Source organism: Mesitornis unicolor, unplaced genomic scaffold (assembly GCF_000695765.1).
Source record: "Mesitornis unicolor isolate BGI_N332 unplaced genomic scaffold, ASM69576v1 Scaffold55051, whole genome shotgun sequence".
In the NCBI taxonomy this organism is placed as follows: domain Eukaryota; kingdom Metazoa; phylum Chordata; class Aves; order Mesitornithiformes; family Mesitornithidae; genus Mesitornis; species Mesitornis unicolor.
In genome coordinates, this window is record NW_010164189.1 from 1 (window position 1) to 22977 (window position 22977).

Genomic DNA, 22977 nt, shown 5'->3' on the forward strand with positions numbered 1-22977 from the left:
GGGCCCTTCGCGGTGGCGTGGGGCGGTGGGTGGCCTAGGGCCGTGTGGGGAGAGGAGGGTGTGAGGGGAAGGTGCGCCTGCTTCGAGGCGCCGGGTGTGCTCCCCAGTTCTGCTCTTTTTCTGCAAATTTACGTTTTGTATTTCCGTGGTAACTCCCCCGGTGGGACACGAGTGGTGTCTGAAATCGGTGCCTGTCCCTGGCCGGCAGCCGTGAGGTGTGTGGAAGTGTCAGTGTGGAGACAGGCTTTCCTGGGCTGCCCTCAGTGTGGCTGTCGCGGCCCTTGCTTATGTGGGCTGTCTCCTGCAGGTCCCCGAGGTCCTAGACTGGGCGGTTTTCCGTACAATGCAAGGAGGAGAGATATGACGACGGCCTCCCTGAGATACTCATGTCGTGTTCTCACTAAGGTACAGCTGGCTCCTCGCGTTATGATACCGTGCTTGTCAGGCAAGGTTTTTATAAGCGGTCAGCACTGGCATGGAGAAGTAACATTTTGAACGAGTATTTGTTGGCTGTTTTTTTTTGTCTGTAGTGCTGGCACATGATGCCCATGTTAATGGCAACCAGGATGGACCAAGATGTGGAGAACTAGAGAATTTGTTGGTTCTGAAAACTGTTTAGGATTGCAATGGTTTCTAGTTTATAGATGATTGTGAAATTATGTACCTAGACAAATATTGTTCCTTACCTTTCTTTACTGTAACTTTTCAAACTCAGTATGTCCTGTTGAGAGAAATACCCATATGTGTTTGTAAAATACTGATCTCCTGCACTCTCAACAAAAAATTAGCTTTCTCTCTCTTTAACTGTCCACCTTTGGCCTTAGTATTTTTTTAATTCTCCTTTCCTTCTATTTTTTTTTCCTTAAATTTTCTAAGTACTTGGGATTTCTGTTACAAAGCATTGAGTGATGCCAATTGTGTAAAGTAGCTATTTTAAATTATAATTACTTGATTACAGATTTACATGTATGTTTTTAAGAGTTTTAAAGTACAGGTGTTGTACTGACTTTACTGTCTTATCTCTACCCTATCTGCTAAGCAAGAAGTAGTTCTATGGATCTCTGTGCAGCTGTGGCCCTGTGAAAAAATGCTCTTATTGAAAAACATGGCTGGAGTGTGTTAATTGTTGTAGTGCTTGTAGTATTTGCCTCTTTAGCTTGAGAGCCAGTGTGACTCTGTCCCAAACTGTAGTACAGATGAAAGCTATAGTTCCCTTGAAATCCTCCGAGCATAGGGTAGTGCTTCTGTTGAATGGGAACACAATGCCTAAAATGAACTAATTGACAGGAGATCTATGGTTAAGTAAAAGCTGCTGTGTATCATGTGGGCAGCCTCACTAGTGAGGTCTAAAGGCGCGCTGAGAAGCAGCTCTCCCTCTCCCATCCCATTTGCCAGTAGCAAGATCTGTCCTGGGTGTCCCTGTGTCTTCAGTACTGTCTTTCTCTGTAGCAGGAATCTGGTGCACGTGTGAAAGAATTTTGCCTTCCTGTTTCCAGCATGAAATTCATGAGAGGAGAAGGGGACATATATTTCCAGGGTTGAACGGGGATGTTGTCTGCCTGAGAAGTGTCAAGAGCCACAAGAGAGAGTAGAGAAAGCAGACTGCAGACTTGCTGTTTGGCAGTTTGAGTGGGAAGAAGTTGGGAAATGGAATCATCGTTTCTTCTTTCAGGGCAGCAGCTCTGTGTAGAAGCCACTTCTGCTTTCCTGCTTCAGACTTTTGGGGAAATTAGGAGCGAGTTTCTCAAGAAGAGTGAAAGGCCACGAACATCTTATCCTTTGAGTTGGGAGGCTCAGTTTTCTTTTGGTTTCTGTTTCTGTTTCTTTTTTCTTATTTTTTATACTTTATTTTGTTTATTCCTCATTATGTTTTATGGATATAGCATAAAGAGAGAAAGGAGGACTGTGAATGAATGTTCTACATATGTATTTCTGAGGCTTCATATGTTTAAGTCCAAAGAAATGTTTACCAGCACATCTAAGGTTTGTTCTCCTCAGATTTTTAACTTTTTGAACCCACCTCACCTAGGTTTCAAAAAAAGACCTGAGTATTCTTTTCAAAAGGTGAAGAATCCTTAATGTATTTCCCTCGTACTCAAAAATGGTGGATCCATTTAAAGATAAGATGTTCCAAAATACTCATCTTTGAACAGAGAAAAAAGCTGGGATATTTCAACTGTTAGTCTGGTTCTTAAAAAAAGGAGCCATGGGAGAGTGTGTGTTTCAGATAGGTTATTAGAGTTGGAGTGGCATATCTGGTGCTTTGCAGTATGGCTGAGAATTCCCATCAGTTTTACACACTTGCTGTAAGCAGCGGTGTAAGACCTTCCTTTTATTTTTTTGGCATTCTCAATGCAGCGTAGCCATACTGTTTTTCAAGTTTATAGAAATATTTTTTCTTGTTAATGGAAGCTATTTGAGGGGCAAAAAGGAAGTGATGTGAATGGAGGTGATCCGTTTCACTTGATCTCCTGTTGTGCAGGTATTAACACTATGAGAACTATCAACAAGCATGGGTGGCCTAACCCCACTGAAGATTGAAAGTGGAGAGCCTGCACAGGGAAACGTGCTGTTGATGCAAATTGCTGTCAGCTTCTGTCAAACTGCTTTCACAAAGTCAGGACCTTAGCATTACCATTTTTACTCTGTCTGGTGCAGTTCTTCTGCCTTCCTCTACATTTCACTGCTCCACGGTCTGTGCCTCTGACAGACTTCTAGCTGGAGTGCCTGCTGGGGTTCTTTGATCTTTGTTCAGCTGCATGTATGTTTATGGAGCTATGTGAGGTGCTCATATATCACCATTTTCCAAGGGGATAATGCACACTGTAATGCTGATGCCTGAAAAAAAGTAGAATACAAAGAGATTTCACTCTCCTCTTGTGCGATAGCGTGGGCAACCACAAGGCCTTTTCTTTTCTGATGTATATTTTTACTGCTTTGTTAATTGTTTCTGAATGATTTTACAACCCCTGGCATGGAAGAACTTGAAGCATAATGACCTAAATAGCTGTAGGAAGTTCAGTTCCTCCAGCACAGAAGCTGCCTTCCCGTGTCAAATTAGTGTTCATCATTGGGAAGTTAAGTTTCCAGATGAGAGGAAGTGCATTTGGTACATTGAGTATATCACAGATGTTTCATTTAATTATTTTATTCAGTACCTGAATAAAAGTGAAATACTACTTTTAAAATAGTTTGTCTATAGGGAGATAAATTGCTTTCTAATTTTTTGAGAAAATGTTCACTCCTGTGTATTGTTCTAAATAACTTGTGCGTACGTGCATTCAAATAACTATGTCATTCAGTGATGGAGCTTTTTGGGGTAATTTTTTCAAAGGGTCTTCTTCTGTATTTAAAGAAGTGAAGCACAACTTTTTTATTGTTTTAAATCTACTGTTCAGGTATCTTCAGCTGGGGAGAGCAGAAGAAAGTGGTACAAAACATAACAATATTAAAATCAGATGATGTTTTACCCTGGCCTTGTAGTTGACCCACAGTGCTTTGCAGTGGGGATGGAGCTGTTTTTTCTTTAGTTGGGTTACTTTTTTCTTTGCCTGTTTCCCCGTGTGAGGAGGGCATTTTCAGGTGGCGTTATGAAAGATAGGATGTAAGGGGAGGGTGCTGGCATTACTCTTTAAGCTATTCAAGTGCTCTTGTTTTTCCACAGTCCCCATTATGCAGTTTGAGAAACTACCACAATCTGGCTTAGCTTAGCACCATCCATGGAATTACAGAATATCTAAGCAGGGATGATGAGAAATGCAGATAACTCATATATAGCTTCCTTATCAGGCTGCTTTCGACACAGCAAGGATTATCTGGATGGTCATCACTCATTCTAACTTTGCAAAGGAGGTATACCCTCAGCGTGGGAACATGAGATTTGGGACACTATTAAAAGATGTGCAGTATGCACTGTAATACGTGTGTGTGCATGAATACAAATATACATGTATTTATTAGGCTTTCAGAAAGGCCAGGCTGGCACAGGCTTCTCTCCAAATTGTGTAAGGAGGTTTGGTGTTGGAGTGTGCACCAAATGTAGATGGCTTGCCATGGGGACAAGTGTCAGCTGTCCTCTGACTCTAGCCTCATCTTTCCCTTGACAATCATCTGCTTCCTACTCTAAAACCTCAGGGTGGAAATAAGTGTTCAGAAAGAGCTTGAGTTAGCAGAACAGCTTCTGCAGCCTTAACGTCATTCTCAGAAACTGCTTGAACATTTCTACTGAAAGGTAACCTTCTTGGTTCCCCTGCCAAAAGAGAGGTGTCTGCCTTGGGGTACAGAGGCAAGTGGGGAAATTTCAGCCCAAGGAATTAGCTGGCTGAAGGAAATTGAAAGGTTGTGTTAGTCGAGGCTGGTTCACACTGTCTTACAAAGGTGATGTGTACTTTGTTCATACCGCAGTTTCCTTGGTACAGGGTTCAATCCTGCTGATGTAGCAAAAAGAGCTGTGTAATAATAGAGCAGGAAACCTAAGCTTTTGTGGACAGAGTAAATATGTTAGACCAGTAACAGGCTATTGTTGGCTGTTGAGGTCCTGGAAGAAATCCTGTATGCATTTTTCTCTTTTAGTTATCTTTCAGGTATCCTTTTGCTTAGTAAGTATCTCTCTTCTTTACCACTTCTAGAAATGGTGAGATATTTTGCTTTAGTGTGACCTATGGGTAGTTTCTGATGGTTTTCTATTCCAAAGGGTCTTGGGTAACCAGAACAGTGCTTTAAATTTTTTTTTTCACTCTGTTGCTGCCAGACAGAGCCATTAAAGAAGCAGGGATTTCAGCATGCTGCTTGTGTTTACAGAGAAGCTTCTCCTCCCCTTACCTTTGGGATGCAGTGTGTACCTCTTGAAAAGCACCCTGTGGTGTCCAAGTGTGGCTCACTGTGGAATGCTTAAAGGAGAACTTGCTCAGTCTTGTGTCATCAGGTGGAAGCCTCGGGCTCTTTCCTCTGGGCGCTCAGTGTTTGTCTCTTCTCAGATGTCATTGTTTTTGAAGCCAAAAATGAGGTTGGAGAGCAGACTCTATGAATTGTATGAAAGACTGGTGCTAATGCTTCATGTTCCTGTGTGCCCCTTGTAGTACCTTTGGCTTAAATTGGTAGGTTTGATATTACTAGTAGGTTGTAGATTTATTTTCATTTGGGAGGGAGAGTGCAGAGAAAGGACAAATATGGGTTTCTGTAGTGCACAAACTGAAACTTACTTGCAGGGATTGTGCTGGCTTCATAAATTCTAGTTTGTATTGTTAATAGAAATTACAGCTTTACAAACCAAAGTGCGCGGACATGAAAATTCGCAGTAAAACTGATTAACTCGCGGAAAGCTGTTGGGAAATAGAAAATTGATGGACAACGCTAACGGAAAACTGCCCAAAAATGAGGAAATATGAAGTTAATATTCATGAATAAGCAAGGTTTACTTTTCATCTTTTCTAATATCATGTTTATACAGAGATAGTACTGGATGTTTTGATGGCAAAGACTTGCCATCTGAAAAACAAAGTGTGCAAATAACACTCAGAATATGGAAAGGCAGTTCCTGAAGATCTCTGTATGAGTCTTAATACTTACAAAAGCAAGCACATGCTCAAGAGCTGTAACCATCTCGTGCAATTACTTCTGAGTAACGTGCCTTGTTGTTTGTTGCTCTTCTAACTGCTGAAACTGCAGGTCTGAAACTGAAGAGTCAGAGCATAGTCATCACAGGAGTAACTTCTGAAAATCCATGTGATCAATAAATCACTTACTGCACACATCTGCTTTGCTGACTGCACAGTATCCAGGCATGTGGTTATTATGTTTGTCATCACAGTCATTTTATCCCATGCTGTATGGCATAACACTGTGCATGTCGTAGTTGCTGAGCATGTTATTAAGGTTTTATTTTTTTAAAGGAAGCTGTAAGATTGTTGAATACAAAATATTAATCTTCATGTGTTCAGACTGTAAGAATACCGTAAATTCAAATTATCAAAGCTTTTTTCATTGTTGCGATGGTTGATTTTTTTTTTTTTCAAATTATTGTTTAACTTCAGTGATATGAATTCATTGCAGTGACAGTGTGATTTCATGTCATTTTTTGTACTAAGGAGATTAATATGGTGTGTTCAAAATAGATGTAATATATTGAAGGCATGTTGCAAATACAGCCATAAGCCTGTAACTATTTCCATCATTACTCTTGTATCTAACCACTAAAAGGCACATTGCTAGACGAAATGTGAGTAAATTATGGTGATTACTGGAGAAAACAGGGTTAATCTAACCCAGTTTTAATTATATGTAATTTAAATATTGATGTCATGAAGTTACACAGTTGCTTTTTCTTATTGCTGCACATATGGTCTTCTAAGTAGGAGGCTCAGGAGGCTCACCATTTCATAATTCATTTTGTAATTCATTCTGCACAGCTTGTGCAGTTGACTGCATTTACCTGCATTTCACATAGTTTTAAAGTTGAATGAGTTTAAATATTCTGCAGCAGTTTTGTTCTATGTTGAATTTCATTTTTTGGTAGTGTATGTTTAAATCAGCAAATGTATATATTGTTGAGTATTTGAAAATGCTGATTCAGAAGGTTGGTTATGGATTAGTTTCTCTATAAAATGTTCAGTAGCATAGCACGAGGAACAGCTGTTCTGTTGGTGAGCGAATGAAACGACTTCTGTTGTCTGCAAGGTTCGCAGACACAGCAGGGCTCAGGTATAGGGCAGGATTTTTGTCCTCATATGGACCTGTCACATTATCCTTTGTAATTTTAATTTTTAATTCAGGTAGTTTTGTCCAGTTTTCTTTCTCTCCCTGAAGCTATGCTTACTTGTATAATTTAAGGACTACGGTTTAAGGAATGCCTGGTTTTGGGAAATATAGATGATTTTATTCCTGTGCAAATGTGACTGTTCACTGAGGTTAATTATCCATAAGGTCCTGACTTATGAGGCTACTAGAATAGCATTTAACTATGAATAATTTAGTACAGAGTCATATTGCACACCACTTAAGAAGGCCTCTGCCTGTGAATCCTTGTATCTTGTTGAAATCCACTCAATAGTATGAAGGTTGCCGCTCACATTGATATTTTATTGTACTCTTTTCATTCAGTTTTAAGATTTGGCAGTGTACAAAGGCAATATGAATATTTTATGGTGGTAAGTAATAAAAATACCTGCACAAGAGTAGTTTGTTTTTGAAAAGTTGATATATTGAACCAGTCTTTAGTGTTAAATTGTCTTTTAAATTTATTTCAAATCTTACACTGACATAATGCAGTTAGCATTTTCTCCACAGAGGTTTATGTAGTTGAGAGAATTCACATCTTAAAGTATACATTTAGGCAATACCTCAATATGGAGAAAGGAAGAAGTTTAATGAAAGACTTGCTAGCAAGAGTACAAAATTCAGTGCTTTCTACAAATTGTCTTGGTTGCTCGTACATCTGTCTAGAGCAAACTGAGTGTCATATTACAGAGGCTTTTTCAGGAGAAAACTGCGAATACTGAACTTTGAAGCAGTTCCAAGTGCAGATAAATTTACTATATGCGTTTAGGAGACTTGATCATTATAACTTCGTGCTGAATATGTTTTTTAAGAATGCTAAAATGATAGAGTTCTGTCATTAGCGTGAACTAGATTTTTCATAAAAACACCTCAGAACATTATGGAAGAGCATAAAGAAAGAAGTTGCTTTGGAAATGTCAAGGTAGGAGCGTCAGCATATGAACGTGTAACAGAAGTAGTATTGAAAAAATTTTCTTTGAGGTGATTTGGGGAGAGAGATGATGTTTGATGATATTTAAAGAACGTCTGTCAGATATCTGGGAAGCTTTTTGCCTTTTCTGGTTACTTTCAGTTCTCCATTAGTGCACCAATCCTCTATCTCGAATAGTATGACAGAGTTTTGGCCAGAATATGTGTGTGTTAGTCATTACGGGCCCGTTCACTGGGGTGCTCTATTATAGCTGTACATATCTTAGCTTGTCTTTAGAATGGTTTTATAGGGCACTCACAACCTTGTTTAGATAGTAGAACTTTTTTTTTTCTTTTCCAAGTGAAACTTGCTGTATACGGTATGTATACGGTCATCCCTTGGTGCCTACCTCAGCTATTGAAGATGAAATAGGCCTTTTATCTTTGTGCTCCTTCACAGGGTAGCAAGTAATTCAAGTGTCCCTTAAGGGTTGGTAGTTAAACCCTGAGATCTTGCTAGATGTGTTTATTTCTCCTTAAAGGTGAGGATTTGGATCAGTCCCTTTGAATGGGCACTCTTTGAGCTGTACATTATGAGGATATTCTAATAAACTCAAACGTCTAATGGTTCTGCAGTTTACTACTGACTCAACTGATAGTTTGATGGAAATGCAGCTTTGTTTACAGATGGGAAGAATTCATTATGTTGTTTAGCCCTGGTGTAAAATTTTTAAGGCTGTTTATTTTCAGATTGGGAGCTTAAAATGAAACTGAAAATTAGCGGGACTTTCCTTACTCCCTAGCTTTTTGATCTGTATTTTAATTGTCTGCTCTCTGCAAATGCTTTTTATGCTGAAATAAACTGCCAGGCAGCCATGAAAAGTTGAATTGTCAGTTTTCCTGATTCAAGTCAAAAGATGTCTATGTTCTTTGCATAGTATGTGCTCGTGCTTTTCTGGTATGCTCGTATTCTTCAGATGATTTCGATTACTATAAATCATTAATGATATATTGTATCTGTGGGTAGCTGTTGCTGGGCTTGTCTGAATCACAAGTGTAGGTTGCAGACCTCCTCCTTTGGAAGAAAAACAGCACACTTGCTCTTGCTGGGATTCTAACATTGAGGCAGCACAACAAAATGAGTGCACAGAGTATCCCACCTGCACCCGTTACCTTTTTCACTGCAGCATGTAATGCACTGTGGTTAAGCCTGAGCATGGTGTCCCTTTGCAGACATCTCGCAGGATACTCTGCCTGTCTCTCGAGTGGAGCAGCTGCAGGAAGCCTCTTGGAGGTGGGCACATGGGCAACTTTTGTGAGCTCCCTTGACAGTGGTTATGCACCAGTTTTCAGGCTTGAGGCCTTAACTCATCATGGAGATGGAGTAGTTTTTCTGAGGGTTGTGTTACTGCCACTGGTTGCTCGTCTACGAAGCATTTCTTTGAGAGCTGAGATAATTTGTCTTTCTCTTCTTACCCTGCCTGGCTGTTGTGGTTGTTGTGGAGTGCAGCTCCCAGGACGGCTTTTAGCACTGTGGGGACCAGATGCAAAAGGTGGTCTGCTCCCTACAGTCACTGAAAATACTGTGTAGGAGGGCAAAGAAGGTGGAAAGCTCTACACTTGTCTACCTAAGCTTCTTGATATTTGTGAGGAACTTCTGCTGTGAATGTGTGCTATGGCTGCAATAGAAAAGAAAAAGTGTCTGACAGACTTTTTTTTTTTTTAAACATACTATTTTTATTGGTGCTATATGCAAGAACAAGCTATCCTCCAAACCTGGAGGTGTGGGAGGAAGCAGCCTATGGAGTTACATTCTGCCTTTTATTTTTGCCTTTAAAATAAACTTTTGCCTGTTACTGTAGAAATGTGTCAGTTAAAGTGCTGCAGTTAAGAAAAGTACTATGTAGGTGATGAAGTGTCATTGTTGTGATACAGTCTGTAACCAGAACTTTATTAAAGTCTTGATATTTATTGTTTCTTATTTAGCTTCTAGTAAGTGGTGATTTTATGCAATGGCATCAAGCCACAGTTCTTCACCAGTGCCTCAGTCAAACAGCAGTGATGCTTTCTTTAAAAAGGAAATGGATGCCACGAAACGCTTTCGACCTGTGCAGTCACTGCCTGATGTGTGTCCCAAGGAACCTACAGGTAATGTTGGTGTGCAAGGAGAGTGAAAATGCAGTTATATTTGCTAATCTGTTTATGATTGTTCAGTCAAATTTTCTTGTGTACTGGGTATAGTGTACTAAGCTGTAGTCTTATTTCAAAGTATGCTGTAATTCTGCTTTATACCACCCATTGTCCCTTTGGAGCAATGGGAGAGCCTTCCTATTTGCAGCTTGTTTTCAGAAGTCCACGTTATAGATAGGTTCTTCCTTGTGTGGTTCACATGATAAGCTATGATTCTGATGACACGCAAGAAAAGGGTGTATTCTGTCAGAGCTTGTCCAGTGTACCTGGAGTCTGTGAAATGGCTTCTGTGAAACACCCCAGCCCTCTTAACAGTGGGAAGCAAGAGACCAGGACCTGTCTCTGGCACTGTCATCAGTGTCTAGTGCTATGGTAAAACCAGGTTTTAGTCACAGTTATAGTTGCTGTGGTATACTAAAGCTTAGTTTATAAAAAGCAGTAAGTGGGGTGGGTTCTTAAGAATTATGAAATACAATGGTAATGAATGTCAACTGTCATTCTGATTGAGTTCAGATTATTAAAATATGTTTGTGGTTAGGATTTTTTTCTCTTCAGTAGAAGCTAATGTTGAGCTAAATATGTTTAATGAGTGTGAATACACCATTGTGTTCAAAACTTGTGTTGGTTAATCTGGTAGAAGAAATGCAAGTTAAAGTGTTGCAGAAGGAGAATATCATGTGTCTTTTGCATAGATAATTCTGATCCAGTGTGTGATTGTGAAAACACAAGAGTTTTACTAAGAACCATATTTTACCAAAAATACAACTTTTGGTTTCTCACTTTAACAGATTGTCTTGTCTTTTGTGTTGCAGGCGATCCTAATAATTTATGTGACAGCCCGTCTCTAGTTGTGGATCAGCACAGATGGACTATCTATCATTCCAAAGTCAATCTCCCAGCAGCACTAAATGATCCTAGGTTAGCAAAAAGGGAATCTGATTTCTTTACAAAAACATGGGGAGTGGACTTTGTGGACACTGAAGTCACGCCTTCATTCTACCTCCCACAGATCACCAAGGAACATTTTGCATTATACCAACAGGAAATCACTCCGGTAAGAACCCAAAATTAGATGCACGTGGTACTAGCGATTAGAAAGAGATTTCAGAACCTCCTTCTAATTAGAGATTGTCCCTACAGTTGTATGATTGTCCATCATACAGTTAGCTGATAATTAATTTGCTCTTCAGTGCGTGCTGGCTTTTCATTAGGCATTTTTTGGCTTATAAATCTTAGTATTCATAGTGTGGAAAATGCTGTCTACTGGCAATTTCTTATTTGTTTTCATTTGTATTTCTGAATACTGTGCTCTGTGCCAGGACTTACAGTTCTTATTTATTCTTTCTGATTATTAATCCCTTTTCTGTTTTTACAATTGGACTCTACTGTGCAACATAGCATTTGTATACCTTTGCATCAAATATAAAACATGACTATGTGGTGCAAGGCTTGGAGATATTTTTTAATAGTCTCTAATGTAACCATTTATATGTGAAGTTCTTAAACTATAAATAGGCCTATTATCTCAATGATTTCTTTTGTAACAGGAAAGTTTAAGCTACATCTAAGGACACCAGGACCAGTAGGAGACTTCTAAACTCTTAAAATACAGGTTGTCAGTAAGTATGTAGTATTTCTTTTTTTAACTGAAAGGACATGTAGAAGTCTCCCACTGTTTTCTGCTTCCTTGGTTTGTAACTTTATTTTTTTTTTGCTGTTACAGAATTAGCTGCAGGAAGTGTTGCTCATGTAAATCGTAGTTAAAGTATGTGCAAGGGAATTGTCTGTAACTGAACTATTGTAATTAGTTCACACATTGAACATTTAAAGCACTTAGGATCTCATCTGTTAGCGTGTAATGCAGTGACTGCAAAATGAAATAAGGTTTTAGGAAGACAGAAGTGACCTATGACATAGCTTCTATCAGTGATCTAGCTAACATTAGTGTTCTTTAGAATTGTAATGGTTTCTAAGGCATTATGGTTTCTGGTGGTGTTTACAGCTGTGGATGAAATTTGAAGCTCAGCATGATGAAACAAGATATGTGATTTCAGCAAGTTGCTCATTGGTTAAGATGTGGAAGCAATTTCTACTTTGATCCAATTTAATTTAGCAGTGAAAAACCATTTGTTGTGTGTTAATGTGATTTCTGGATTAGACAGCAAATAAATGTTTGACTTTGTAATTACAACTGCTCTATGTTTATATCTAATTATGTAGAGAGGTTATTATACCTCTTCAATAACTTGTGTTAATTTTCTCTTGAGAAGTAAAAATACTGCAAAAACAACATAAGGACCGAAAGTTTCACCTGTGTTGCCTTTCACCTGCATGAACATCATTGGAGCTTTTAAGAGGGGAAAAAGATTATTGTTAACTTGTCAGAATTATTTGGCGTAATGCAGTTATCTTTAACTGAAAATGTTCTGAATGTTCTATTTTAAATAAAATAGTTCCTTTAAAGCCTCAAAGTAATTCTTCAATATGTTTTTTCTTTTACAGAGAGAGAGGGTTCATGAAAGAAGCAAGAATGTTTGTACTTCTAAAGATTCCTTCGACAGGACTCTATTGCACACCCACGGTACAGTCAAAGCCTTCCTTTAGTTGTTAAAAAGTAATTTCTAATGACTACTGTAACATACTGACCATCTCGTTTACTTGCTCAAGGGCTTCATGTGCAAAAGTAGCTGCTGGTGAACAATAATTGAAAACCCAGACATGGTAGACTGCAAGTATTCATGACCTCTGCTGATATTTTATAGGCCAAAATGCTTGTGATATATGCTCTTAAACTTTTCCTTGACACGTTTGCATTTGTGGCAGGTCATTATGTCCCTGGCAGTGTCTTCTTTAACTTCCTTTTATTTAAGATCTGTTGAAACTGTTGCATCAAATTTCTGTTGCATCAAATTAGCAGCTGTTGACTTTGCAGTGAAGAATGACAGTGCTGGGCTATTCCTGTCTTACCTGACAGGAGGATCACAGGATGGCTAAGGTGGGAAATGGTGTCTCAAGATGGTCTGGTTCAACCTACCTCAAGCAGAGTATCCTGTGGGAGGACAGTGTCCAGTTGGGTTTTGAATTTATCCACAGATGGAGATTACATAACCTCTCTGGCAAACCTTTTTCAGTGTTTGACCACCCTCAAAGTAAAAGTGTTTCCTTATATTCAGATAGAATTTTTCATTTATCAGTTTCTACCTGTTGCCTCTTGTCCTTTCACTGAGCACCACTGAGAAGAGCCTGCTCCGTCTTCTTTACGCCCTCTCTCCTCAGATACTTAAAACCATTGGTAAGATCCCTCCTGAGCCTTTCCAGGCTAAACAGTCTCAGTTCTCTCAGCGTTACCTCCTATGAACAGTGCTCTGGGCTTTTAATAACCTTTTGTGACCTTTCATTGGACTTGCTCCAGTATGTCTAGATCTGTCTTGATCTGGGGGAATCAGACCTGGGCATACTGCTCCAGATGTCTCACCAGTGCTGAATGGAGAGGGAGGATCACCTTCCCTCAGCCTCCTGGCAATTCTCTGCCTAATGCAACCCAGGATGCTTTGCTGCAAGAGTGCACTGCGGGCTTATGGTCAGGTTGTTTTCTGCCAGGTCCCCATGTCTTACTCTGCAGGGATGCTTTCCAGACACTAGACTCCTAGTGTGAACTGGTGCTTGGAGTTATTTTTCTCCAGGTGCAAGACTTTGCCTTTTCCTGTGTTGAACTTCATGAAGTTCCACTCTGGCCAGTTCTCTGGTTAGTATTTCTCTGATTACTGTTAGCAAAGACTTCCTAGCAAACTTCTTTTGGTGTCCACAGCTGTAACAAGGCTGAGTTTCAAGATTTTATGGAAGTAGTTCAGCTAATATGAAACTGGATAAAGGAAGGTGAGAGGCAAATTGAAAAAGAAAATCGAAAGGAAAACAAACACTCATAGCCTGGAGCAAACTTCAAATTTTAATTTATTTTAATGTATTTTCTTAAAAGTGTTAGCATAAACGGGTTCATTTGCTATTTACTGGTTGATCAGGCTGGTCTGTATCGATGTCTAAAGCAAGAAAAATTCAATAGTTTACTCCTTCTGATCAAGTTCTTTCAATTGGCTTTCTTCCTCCTTTTCCATGCAAAAGGAAGCCCTTTGGTAGGGCTTCTCTGTACTTAGTGTTGTTTTGGAATAGCTGTCCTGAGTGAATCTGTCTGTAGCACATTCTGCAAAACTAAAGTAGTTTCTTCAGGCTTAGCTTAATCCATTTCGAAAGAGGCTTTTGTTTTTAAACAGAGGGAATTACTCTGTCACCAGAGAAATTGGTAGATGGACAGTTCCTAGTAGAAGCATCATTTGATAAACTGAAACTCTGTGTTTTGTATAGTTCCTTTAGTTATCATTGCCTCTCTTCCTCTAACTCCAGCCCACAAGGCTTATAAAAGTTGATCTATCCAAAGAATGAGGTCAGCAGGATGATTCCTAGTTTGCCTTTTGTGTTTCAGTAAGTAACAAACAAACAAAGTAAGAAACAAAGAGATGAGAGGAACATGGGAGATAATGCTGATGTGGCATTTACCACGTTTTTCAGGGATGATCAGACTGTCTAACTGAGGTATAGGCTGCTTGTTTTTAAATTCCTCACCTTTTTTTTCCTCTAGTGTGCCCCTTCTTTATGATGCATGCTAAGTTAATGAGTAGGGGAAGAAAGGGGGATTTTGGCTGAACCTCAGAAGTCTGAATTTGCCTTTTCTTCAAGTTTTGCTAGGGTACAACAATACACTTCCCAGCTCAACTCTTTTACCCTCTGCAATTGTCAGGTCAGCTTACTTCAAGAGAAGGACTACTTCTGTGCCGCTTGCTCAGTGTGCTCAGGACTCTGTCCTGAGTCCTTACTTTTTCTTCTTGCCAGCCTTTATGCACCCGTCCTTTGTGCAGAAGTGATTTTATGGGCAGCTTCAGTCTGGAGCATTAAAATTGGGGTGATGTTAGAGAGATCTTTTACTGGCCCTTGCCAGTTGATTGAGCAGTGCATTATGGAATGTGAAGTGCTGAGTAGATTGCTTTGTGTCACTTACATTTTTGCTATCAAAGCAGCCGAATGCAAGCACCTTTGTATACTCTGTTCGTGAGACCTAAACTACGAAGGACAATAGAGTGTTTCAAAGAATTGGAGTATTTCAGGTTGAAGGGACTTCAGAAGGTCTTTACTGCAACTGCCATCTCAAAGCCAGTTCAGCTGCAAGGTCAGACCAAGCTGCTTAGGGCTTCATCCAGATAGGCCTTGAAAACCTTCAGAGTTGGAGAGTATCTAGCCTCTCTGGGCAGCCTGCCCCAGTGCTTGATTGCTCTCATGGTGAAGTCAGGACCTTTCATTTTAATTTATATTCACCATTCCCTGTCTGCCCTCCTCTGTGAGGAACCTGGGCCTCTTGCTTCCTCATCAGGTTTCATAGTGTTCAAGGTAATTGTTTTCAGTTGTTTGCTCATAAATGACTACTTGTGTTTTGTTTAATTTTAGATAAATCCAGGACGGATCTAGAACAAGTACCTAAGGTATGGTTCCCATGTACTTTAAGCTTTTATAAAGGTTTCTCATATGTAGTCTTCAATATATGAATGTACTCTCTTTGTAGAAGTGTTGTCCAAGTTGATTACTTGAGCTCGTTCTCAAGAGGATCTGCAGTGATCAGAATTTACAACTACTAAGAACAATCCGCTTTTTCTTTCTTTTTCTTGTTGTTTCCTGTGGTCTTGATTTTTCTCTTACTTAAGTAGAATACAAATGCTGTTAATTCTTTAATCTTTAATAGTTAAAACCTCAGAGCTGGGCAAAATTAACTGCTCTGTGTTCTAGGAGGAAAAGGAAACTGATGAGTTTGATAGAAGCTTGAATATTGCATAGTGTGCAACTTAGAATTAGGTTTAACTCCTTGAATCCTTGAGCATAGCCCTCTTGCATATATGCTTGCAGCGTATATGATGTGGGGTTTTTTGAGACAGTTTGACAAAAGACACAACACCAAGTTCCATTGCAGTCTGAATAATTTTTTCTAGTTACGTTAAGAAGTTAGAATGTTAATATGGGTCAGCATCTCTGTGCCAGTTGTGTAGGCTGTTACTTGCCTAGCTGTCACTGCAATGTTTAATGTCCAGAAAACAAGAATGTTTGAGTGTGGTGTGATGCTATAGTTTTATGTCGAACCTTTTAAAATTACACTTCATAAATACAGGGAAAAGGGTACTGCTGACTGTCTGAAAGCTCAAGGTTTGTACCAGTTCTGTCAAGTAAAAATAATGTTATCAGAGAGAATTTTAGATTAATAGTTCTCTGAGATGTGCAGAGTTAATGTTACGTGTTACTTATTCTGTGACCAGCAAGTTTGCTGCACTGTGCTAAAGGAGATCAGGCTGAGGCTCTGTTCCCTCCCAGGCAACACTTGATGTGCCCTGACAGCTGGCTGGATCGTCAGTCTGATAGAAGCCATAGCCCTAGAAATAAGCAGATCAGCAGCAGGATGCCCCTGCTATTGAAGAATTTTTGCTGAGGCCCTACCTGCAGCTTAATGTTGCCTGTGTTTTCACACTTAGGATGTTTAGATCATCTTGGGTGCTTGATAACCTATGAAATTTTGAAGCTGTGGCTTCCACATTTAGGAAAACGAGACTTTGTCAGATCACAGAAGCTTTTAAGATGTAAATCACTTATAAGGTCTGGAATGAATTTGTTTGCCTGGTAAATAAAAATTTGGTTTTTGAAAACCAACAAATAAAGTTCCTCTTAGCTTCGTGAGACAGGAGGTGTGTTTTACTGCAGAGGAAAATGTAGGAGTGAGAGAGATGCATTTTTATGTTCTGTTTTTCTATTTCAGATTTTTATGAAACCAGATTTTGCCTTGGAAGATTCCTTAACATTTAATGCCGTTTTACCATGGTCTCATTTTAGTACTGCTGGTGGAAAAGGAAATCGTGATGCAGCTTCCTCCAAGTTACTTCAAGAAAAGGTACAACTTTGATACAAGGTGCCAGTAATCATCACAGCTGTTACTTACTACAGAGAAACTCCATTGTTGCTGTTCTCTACTGTTCATCATCACTGTTTTGGGCTTTTGTTCTCTCTCATTTTACATCAGGCTGCAGATTGTTAGTAAACACTGCAGGAAGCATCTTACTGAAAAAGAACTTTTTTCCCCTGCTAAATAAATGTATCTGAAATCTGGAAAAAAACCCCAACTGTATACAGCATAATAATTGGCTTTTCATGACAGCTAGAACTGAGTGAAGCAAGTATATATTGAGAACTTCAGAGATGTGGAGCTGTTTGTTAGGGAGGAAGGGCAATTCCATGAGAAGGGAAAGCTAGAGGTTATACACTGTTTATTGCTTTCTTACATCTCGGGAAAGTTCTAGACTCAAGCCACTATAGTTTCTGTGCTAAAAAACTACTAAATCTGAAGGTTTTGTGTGTCATGAGCTTCCTCTTACTTTTTATTGACATGGCATCTGTACTCATCCATTTTTGCATTTCTCAAAGGACTTGAGTGCATTGGAGAGCATGAAAGCAGAATTGCTTTCATATTGGAAACAGAAGTCTTTGCTTGTTTTGGGTTTTGTTTTTTTTTTTGTTTTGTTTTTTTTTAGTTATGTAGTCATAATGTAGAAAATCCCATAATGAATCATTTTTATGGTATGAATACCCACAAAATGTTTATGGATAATCTACATAGTTTTGTAGTCTGTTTTCTAACTTTAATTTTCCCTCCTTTTTAACTTACTGAAGCTTTTGGGAGCTAGGGGGATAAATAATAGTGAAGTTCCTTAAGAAAAAAAAGTCACGAGATCTTCTGGAAGATATTTCCAAATTTCCAGGAGTCAGTCTTCCTGCTCTCCATCCAGGTCAGGAGGAAGAGACAGACTCTGCTGGAGTTTAACTTGATCCTTCATTGGGTTGTCCTCCACATCTAAAGTTGGAGGAATACTTCTTTAGAGTTTCTTGTGGCAGTTGCTGTCTGATGATGAAAAGCAGTGTCTGGGATATTCTTTAAACTTGCAAAATAAGCCTGGCAGCAGCAGGATGGACACTCAACATGGACTTTGAGCGAAGGAGACCCCGAGCACTCTGCAGTGGAGCCATGACCTGTGAGCCCCACTTGTTTGAAAAAGTGATACAAATACCTAAAGAATATAAAACAGTTCTGCTGCCTCCAAAGCCACATGCCTGATAAACAATTACACTGCTTCATGTTACTGAAATGGGCCCAAAATTTTTGTTTTCCTTTTTAAAGGCTCTGAACTGCAGGAGTTTACACTTACCATGTGTCAATAGGCACCCTGCTGTCATAATTGTGCTTAGCTCCAGGCATTATTTTTTCAACAGGATTTGGAAAAGTCTGCCTTAAGCACACGTACCTAGGCTTTTAGTGGTTTTGGACTGCTGCTATCTACTTGAACAATTTTCCCGACTTTTTTTTTTCTTTCCTCCTTATCTCCATCCATGTCTTACCTTACATTGGAACTGTAAGCTCTTTGAGGCATTTTGTTCTGTTTGTTCTACCTCACTTAGCATAGTGAAGAGACCTGGAGCTTCTGCTTGGTACAATCACATAAATTATCATAATAATCCTTTCTCTGATCCCTGTGTCACAGTCTGTCTCAACTTTTCCTTTGAGCTAGGTGTGTCACAGCTGTTTGATGGAAGATGTCTTTGATTAAATGTATTGCAAAAAAGATGGTTTGCGTATTGTATAAATCCCCAGTGTTAAATACATGCAGGGTGAAAATAACTGTAAGAAGGAAATGTTCTCCAGCTAATTTTCTTTCCATCTCTGGATGGGCCTTTTGAAATTCAGCATGAGGTTTGAGTGCTTGGCATCTCTTAGAAACCAGGTCATCTGAGTATTAGCATTCAGATGAGCATCCTAATGCTTCAGTCCTTTGAGTTTGCATATTCAGCATAAGCCAGAACACAGAGCTTTTACAGCTCAAATAATCAGGACAACCTGGTGGTCTGGTAACTGTTTGACTTAGAGAATTTGAGTTTCAGGTTCTAAACATGTAGGCATACTTTGTCTCTGGGAATCCCACAGTGCCAGCATACTTGAAATATACTTACTAAGAAGTCCAGCTGGTTGGCAAAAAAAGAATTGCAGACAGAGATATTCTGAGGATTTTTCTACAAAGGTGCTACAGCCTTTTAAATGAAGAGTCATTCCAAAACCATGTCATCAAGTATAGTCAGGCTGGATCTTTAGCAGCTTCAATGACTCAAAAAACGTAGCGTATTTGCATGTGTACACTGTTCTTGCAAGCTGGTATCCAGACCTCTCTCCTGGTTAATGGCTGTATTCTAACAATGCTAGCCTGCAACCATGTGCTACAGAAGCTTGGGTATTTTAAAATTATTTGCTTTTCTACCTTGCAATTTTCAAACAGGAGAGGCATCAAATCAGCCTTCCCAAAGTGGTTTTGAGCTCATTTAAAAACAAATGATCAAACTATAATAGGTAGTTATTTGCTTGCTAGTCTGACAAAGAGTTTTAATTTTTATTAGCAAAATTTCTTTGTGATATACTTTCAGGCTGTTTGTCTTATTATATTTCCACGCTGATAAGCTTGCCAAGTCATAACAACACTGTTCATTTTTCCTTCTCCTTCCTCTTTGTAGCTGAGCCATTATCTGGACATTGTGGAAGTCAATATTGCTCATCAGATTTCTCTGCGCTCAGAAGCATTTTTTCATGCAATGACCTCTCAGCATGAGTTGCAGGACTACCTCAGGAAAACTTCCCAGGCTGTAAAATTACTTAGAGAGAAGATCTCCAAAATTGATAAAGTAATGTGTGAAGGATTGCTTCGAGTTTTAAGACTGTCACTCACCAGAAATAACTGTATGAAAGCTTACAATAAACTGAAGTTAATGGCTACTGTACACCAAACACAGCCCACAGTACAGTTGCTGCTATCCACTTCTGAGTTTGTCGGAGCTTTGGACTTAATAGCAACAACACAGGAGGTGTTACAGCAAGAGCTTCAAGGCATTCACAGTTTCCGGTAGGTAACCACCTAGGAAATTAATAAAATGCAAGTAGAACTAGAATTGAGCACATTATGTTGACTGAAGGAGTTTACTTTTGTTTGTTTATTCTTAGAGGACATAGTGCAAAAGGCACAAAATGTAAGCATGACATAAGCAGTGTGACTAATGCATGTGCCAGAGTTTGGTTGTTTTGTTGCTTTTTTTTTTTTTTTAGGGGCAGATGAACTTTTAACATCTAGATGCTTTGTACTCTGTTCTTGTCTACTGGTGGTTTAGCGGCTCAGAGATGAGAGCCAAGCAGTGGCTGGACCTTTATTTTGCAGGGCTTGTAGCGCACAGCTGAGAGATGGTTTCCAAGTGGAGGTCATAGTTAAAGTTCTTACTTCACAGCTCCACTCCAAGCCCCTGCTGAGTGACTGACCTAGGCACATAGTGTTACAGGAGCATGCACGGACCATGTGTTGACTAGGGCAACCTCCAGCCTGTGCTTGTGCTGGAAGAAGCTTTGCAAGCTAAAACAGTGCAAAGCTGTCAAGCTGTGGCTCAAAATGCGGTCTGAGGCTGACAACTGGTCAGATGGGAAGTGTTCAGCCATGTCTGCTCCTGTGGAGAGCTGTATTTATAATTGCCAGGGGGTGCTTCCTCTTGCTCCATCTGACTGAAATCCAGTTCTGTGAGCTCCTGAAGTTGGGAAAGGAGGAAGCAGTGGGAATGTGCTGCCCAAGCTGCTGTTGCTGCTGCTTTTTCACCCGTGTTTGTTACAGTGATGGGATTTAGTGAGTCTAAGGTCCTGTGCTGGCTGCTTCTGGTAGTAGTGGATGCTTAGAGCTCCACTTGGGAGAGGCTGCTGTGCTGGGCAAGGTCCTCGGTGATTTTCAAGAGTAGTAATACAGTAGAATCCTTTTAGCTGATGTAAAATGAGCTATCAGAATGGTCGTATACAGGATAAAATTGTTGTATGCAAAGCTGCCACTGTGTTAATGATGGTAGCAGTAGTGTGTGTTAAATCAGCTCTGAAGCTTGCATCAGCCGGTTGAGGAGCTGTGTACTTAGTTTTCTAAGTTGATGCTGGTGGGGAGTTCTGTTTAAATTTAACGTGGCTTCTGCAACCTGGTGGCGCTCAGCTTGCATAATAAGAGCATGGTTGTTGCTCAATAACCGTAACAAGAGTGTTTAGGACATTATGCAGTTACTACTTTTGTCTTTTGCTTGAGTTCCTCTCTTGATACCTCTTCTAACTGGTCTGGAAAAAGGCTCTAATTTTAAATAGAAAAAAATATCAGTCTTTTAAAAATATATATATAAAAAAAAAACCCTAAAGAGCTAATCAACTGTTGGAAGGAAAGTTGTTAGTTTTGGGTTTTTGGGTTTTTTTTAGCTTAGATGGTCTGTCTTCAGATACCTCAGTGCAGTTTTTTTCCTCTTTACTATTCCTGCTCTCAACCACTTTATTATGGTGCGCAGACCTTGACCGAGTCACAGTTGTGTTTACCTCTATGATAGTGAGTGTACTTCTACAACCCTGTAACAACATCTATCAGAATTAGTTGTGTTTTGCAATTGAGTAACTGATGTGCTACATCAGCAGAGTGCGCGATTCTGTTGTCATTGTGGTTGGTATACATGATGTCCCAAGAATGTGCTATTATTTTAAAATTACACTCAGTTGTGGAACATATTTGCAGGTAAATATTCATCTTGTTTGTAAAAAGTAATCTTTATGAATAATGCTTAGTTGGTTGCTTTGGTAGAGTTAAAAATAGTGATGTGAGCAGGAAATGTCCCTCTGCTTTGAATACTAAAGGATCAGAAAAGTTATTTAAATGCCATCTAAGTCATTACTCCCACAAGAGATGCAAGTGCTGTTGAGAAGCCCAGCATAGTTGTTCCCAAGTCTCACAGTATATAGCATGTGTGTGTCATGTCTGAAGGAATAATGTGCAATGGAAAGATGGAGATCTTGATAAAACTTCTCAGTAGAATGCTGTGTTTTTAAAAATAAATACCATTTAAAAAATCTTAATTGATGCCATACACAAATACTTGAGCTTTTTCCAAGATCAGCCAAATGGATGTTCTTGCGTTGTTCTGAGCAAGAATGCCGACGTTGTCAAGTAAGTTAAATACCTGAAACTAAATAAACTGCTGAATCAATACCTACTTTTTCTAAATAATTGGTATCTCTTTTTTTATCTAAATAATTTGTGACTTTTTAATAAAAAAAACCAACAAACCAAACAACAAAACCCCTTGTTGTTTCAGTGTTGTGCATGACAGCTTGTAGAATTTGCTTTTGAGCAGGCAGGTTTAAAATGAGTCATGTCACAGAATCATTCAGTATAAAGCAGTAAGAAAACTACTGGGATCATCCATGTACAAAAATTTTTCTCTTCTTGTGATGCTGTACACAGAAGGAAAAAAAAAGTAATTCTAGTTATAGCAAAAAATGAAAGCACCTTAATGGTGCTATGAAATAATAAATTGGTGTCTTTAATCTAGATTAATATTCCCAGTTATTATATCTATCAGTCATAACTGTTTGATTAGTGCTTGCTACTACTATAGGATAGAATTAAAGTTTTAGAGCTCTTTAACCTTTTCAAGTTCATCTTTTTAATTTTACAAAAGTCATACTTAATGCGTTAATTAAATTACAAATGTGTGCTGTCGGTTTTTGCATTGTTTTCAGAGTCCTTGTTGGAGTGATGGAGATCTTTGGTTTTTGTTTGGTTGTTTTTTTTAGAGGGATTTTTTGTTTGTTTTTTTGGGGGGGTGACTTTTTGTGATTTTGTTTTTGTTGGTTGGTTTTTGGTTTGGGTTTTTTTGGGATTTTGGGGTTTTTTTTGGTGTGGTTTTTTTTTTTTCAGAGGTATGCTGGCAGACCACACTTTTATACTTTTTTATACAGTAAACTACAGATACTTGGAAAAATAGTTCTCATCTGTGTATTTCAAAAGCATTTTTCCGCTGCACTGGTAATTTTATCAGAGAAATATTCAGTCACTGAAAGGAGCTGATGTGTGACTGGCACCTCTTAAGGGATAATTGCCAAGGCAGTTTGCCGGATTATCACAGAATCGCTCGGTTGGAAAAGAC

The 22977-nt window shown here is 39.2% G+C and overlaps 1 protein-coding gene across 1 annotated transcript; it reads left to right on the forward strand.

Annotated features, from left to right (window-relative positions):
- Window positions 1-327: 327 nt before the first annotated feature.
- On the forward strand, window positions 328-19895 carry LOC104548227 (vacuolar protein sorting-associated protein 54-like; the record flags this gene model as incomplete). Its single annotated transcript, XM_010194184.1, has 7 exons — window positions 328-405; window positions 9670-9831; window positions 10686-10927; window positions 12376-12454; window positions 15367-15401; window positions 16718-16849; window positions 19510-19895. Coding segments are annotated over exons 2-7 (1010 nt in total), but the record flags the coding sequence as incomplete, so codon positions are not given.
- Between the last annotated feature and the right edge of the window lie 3082 nt (window positions 19896-22977).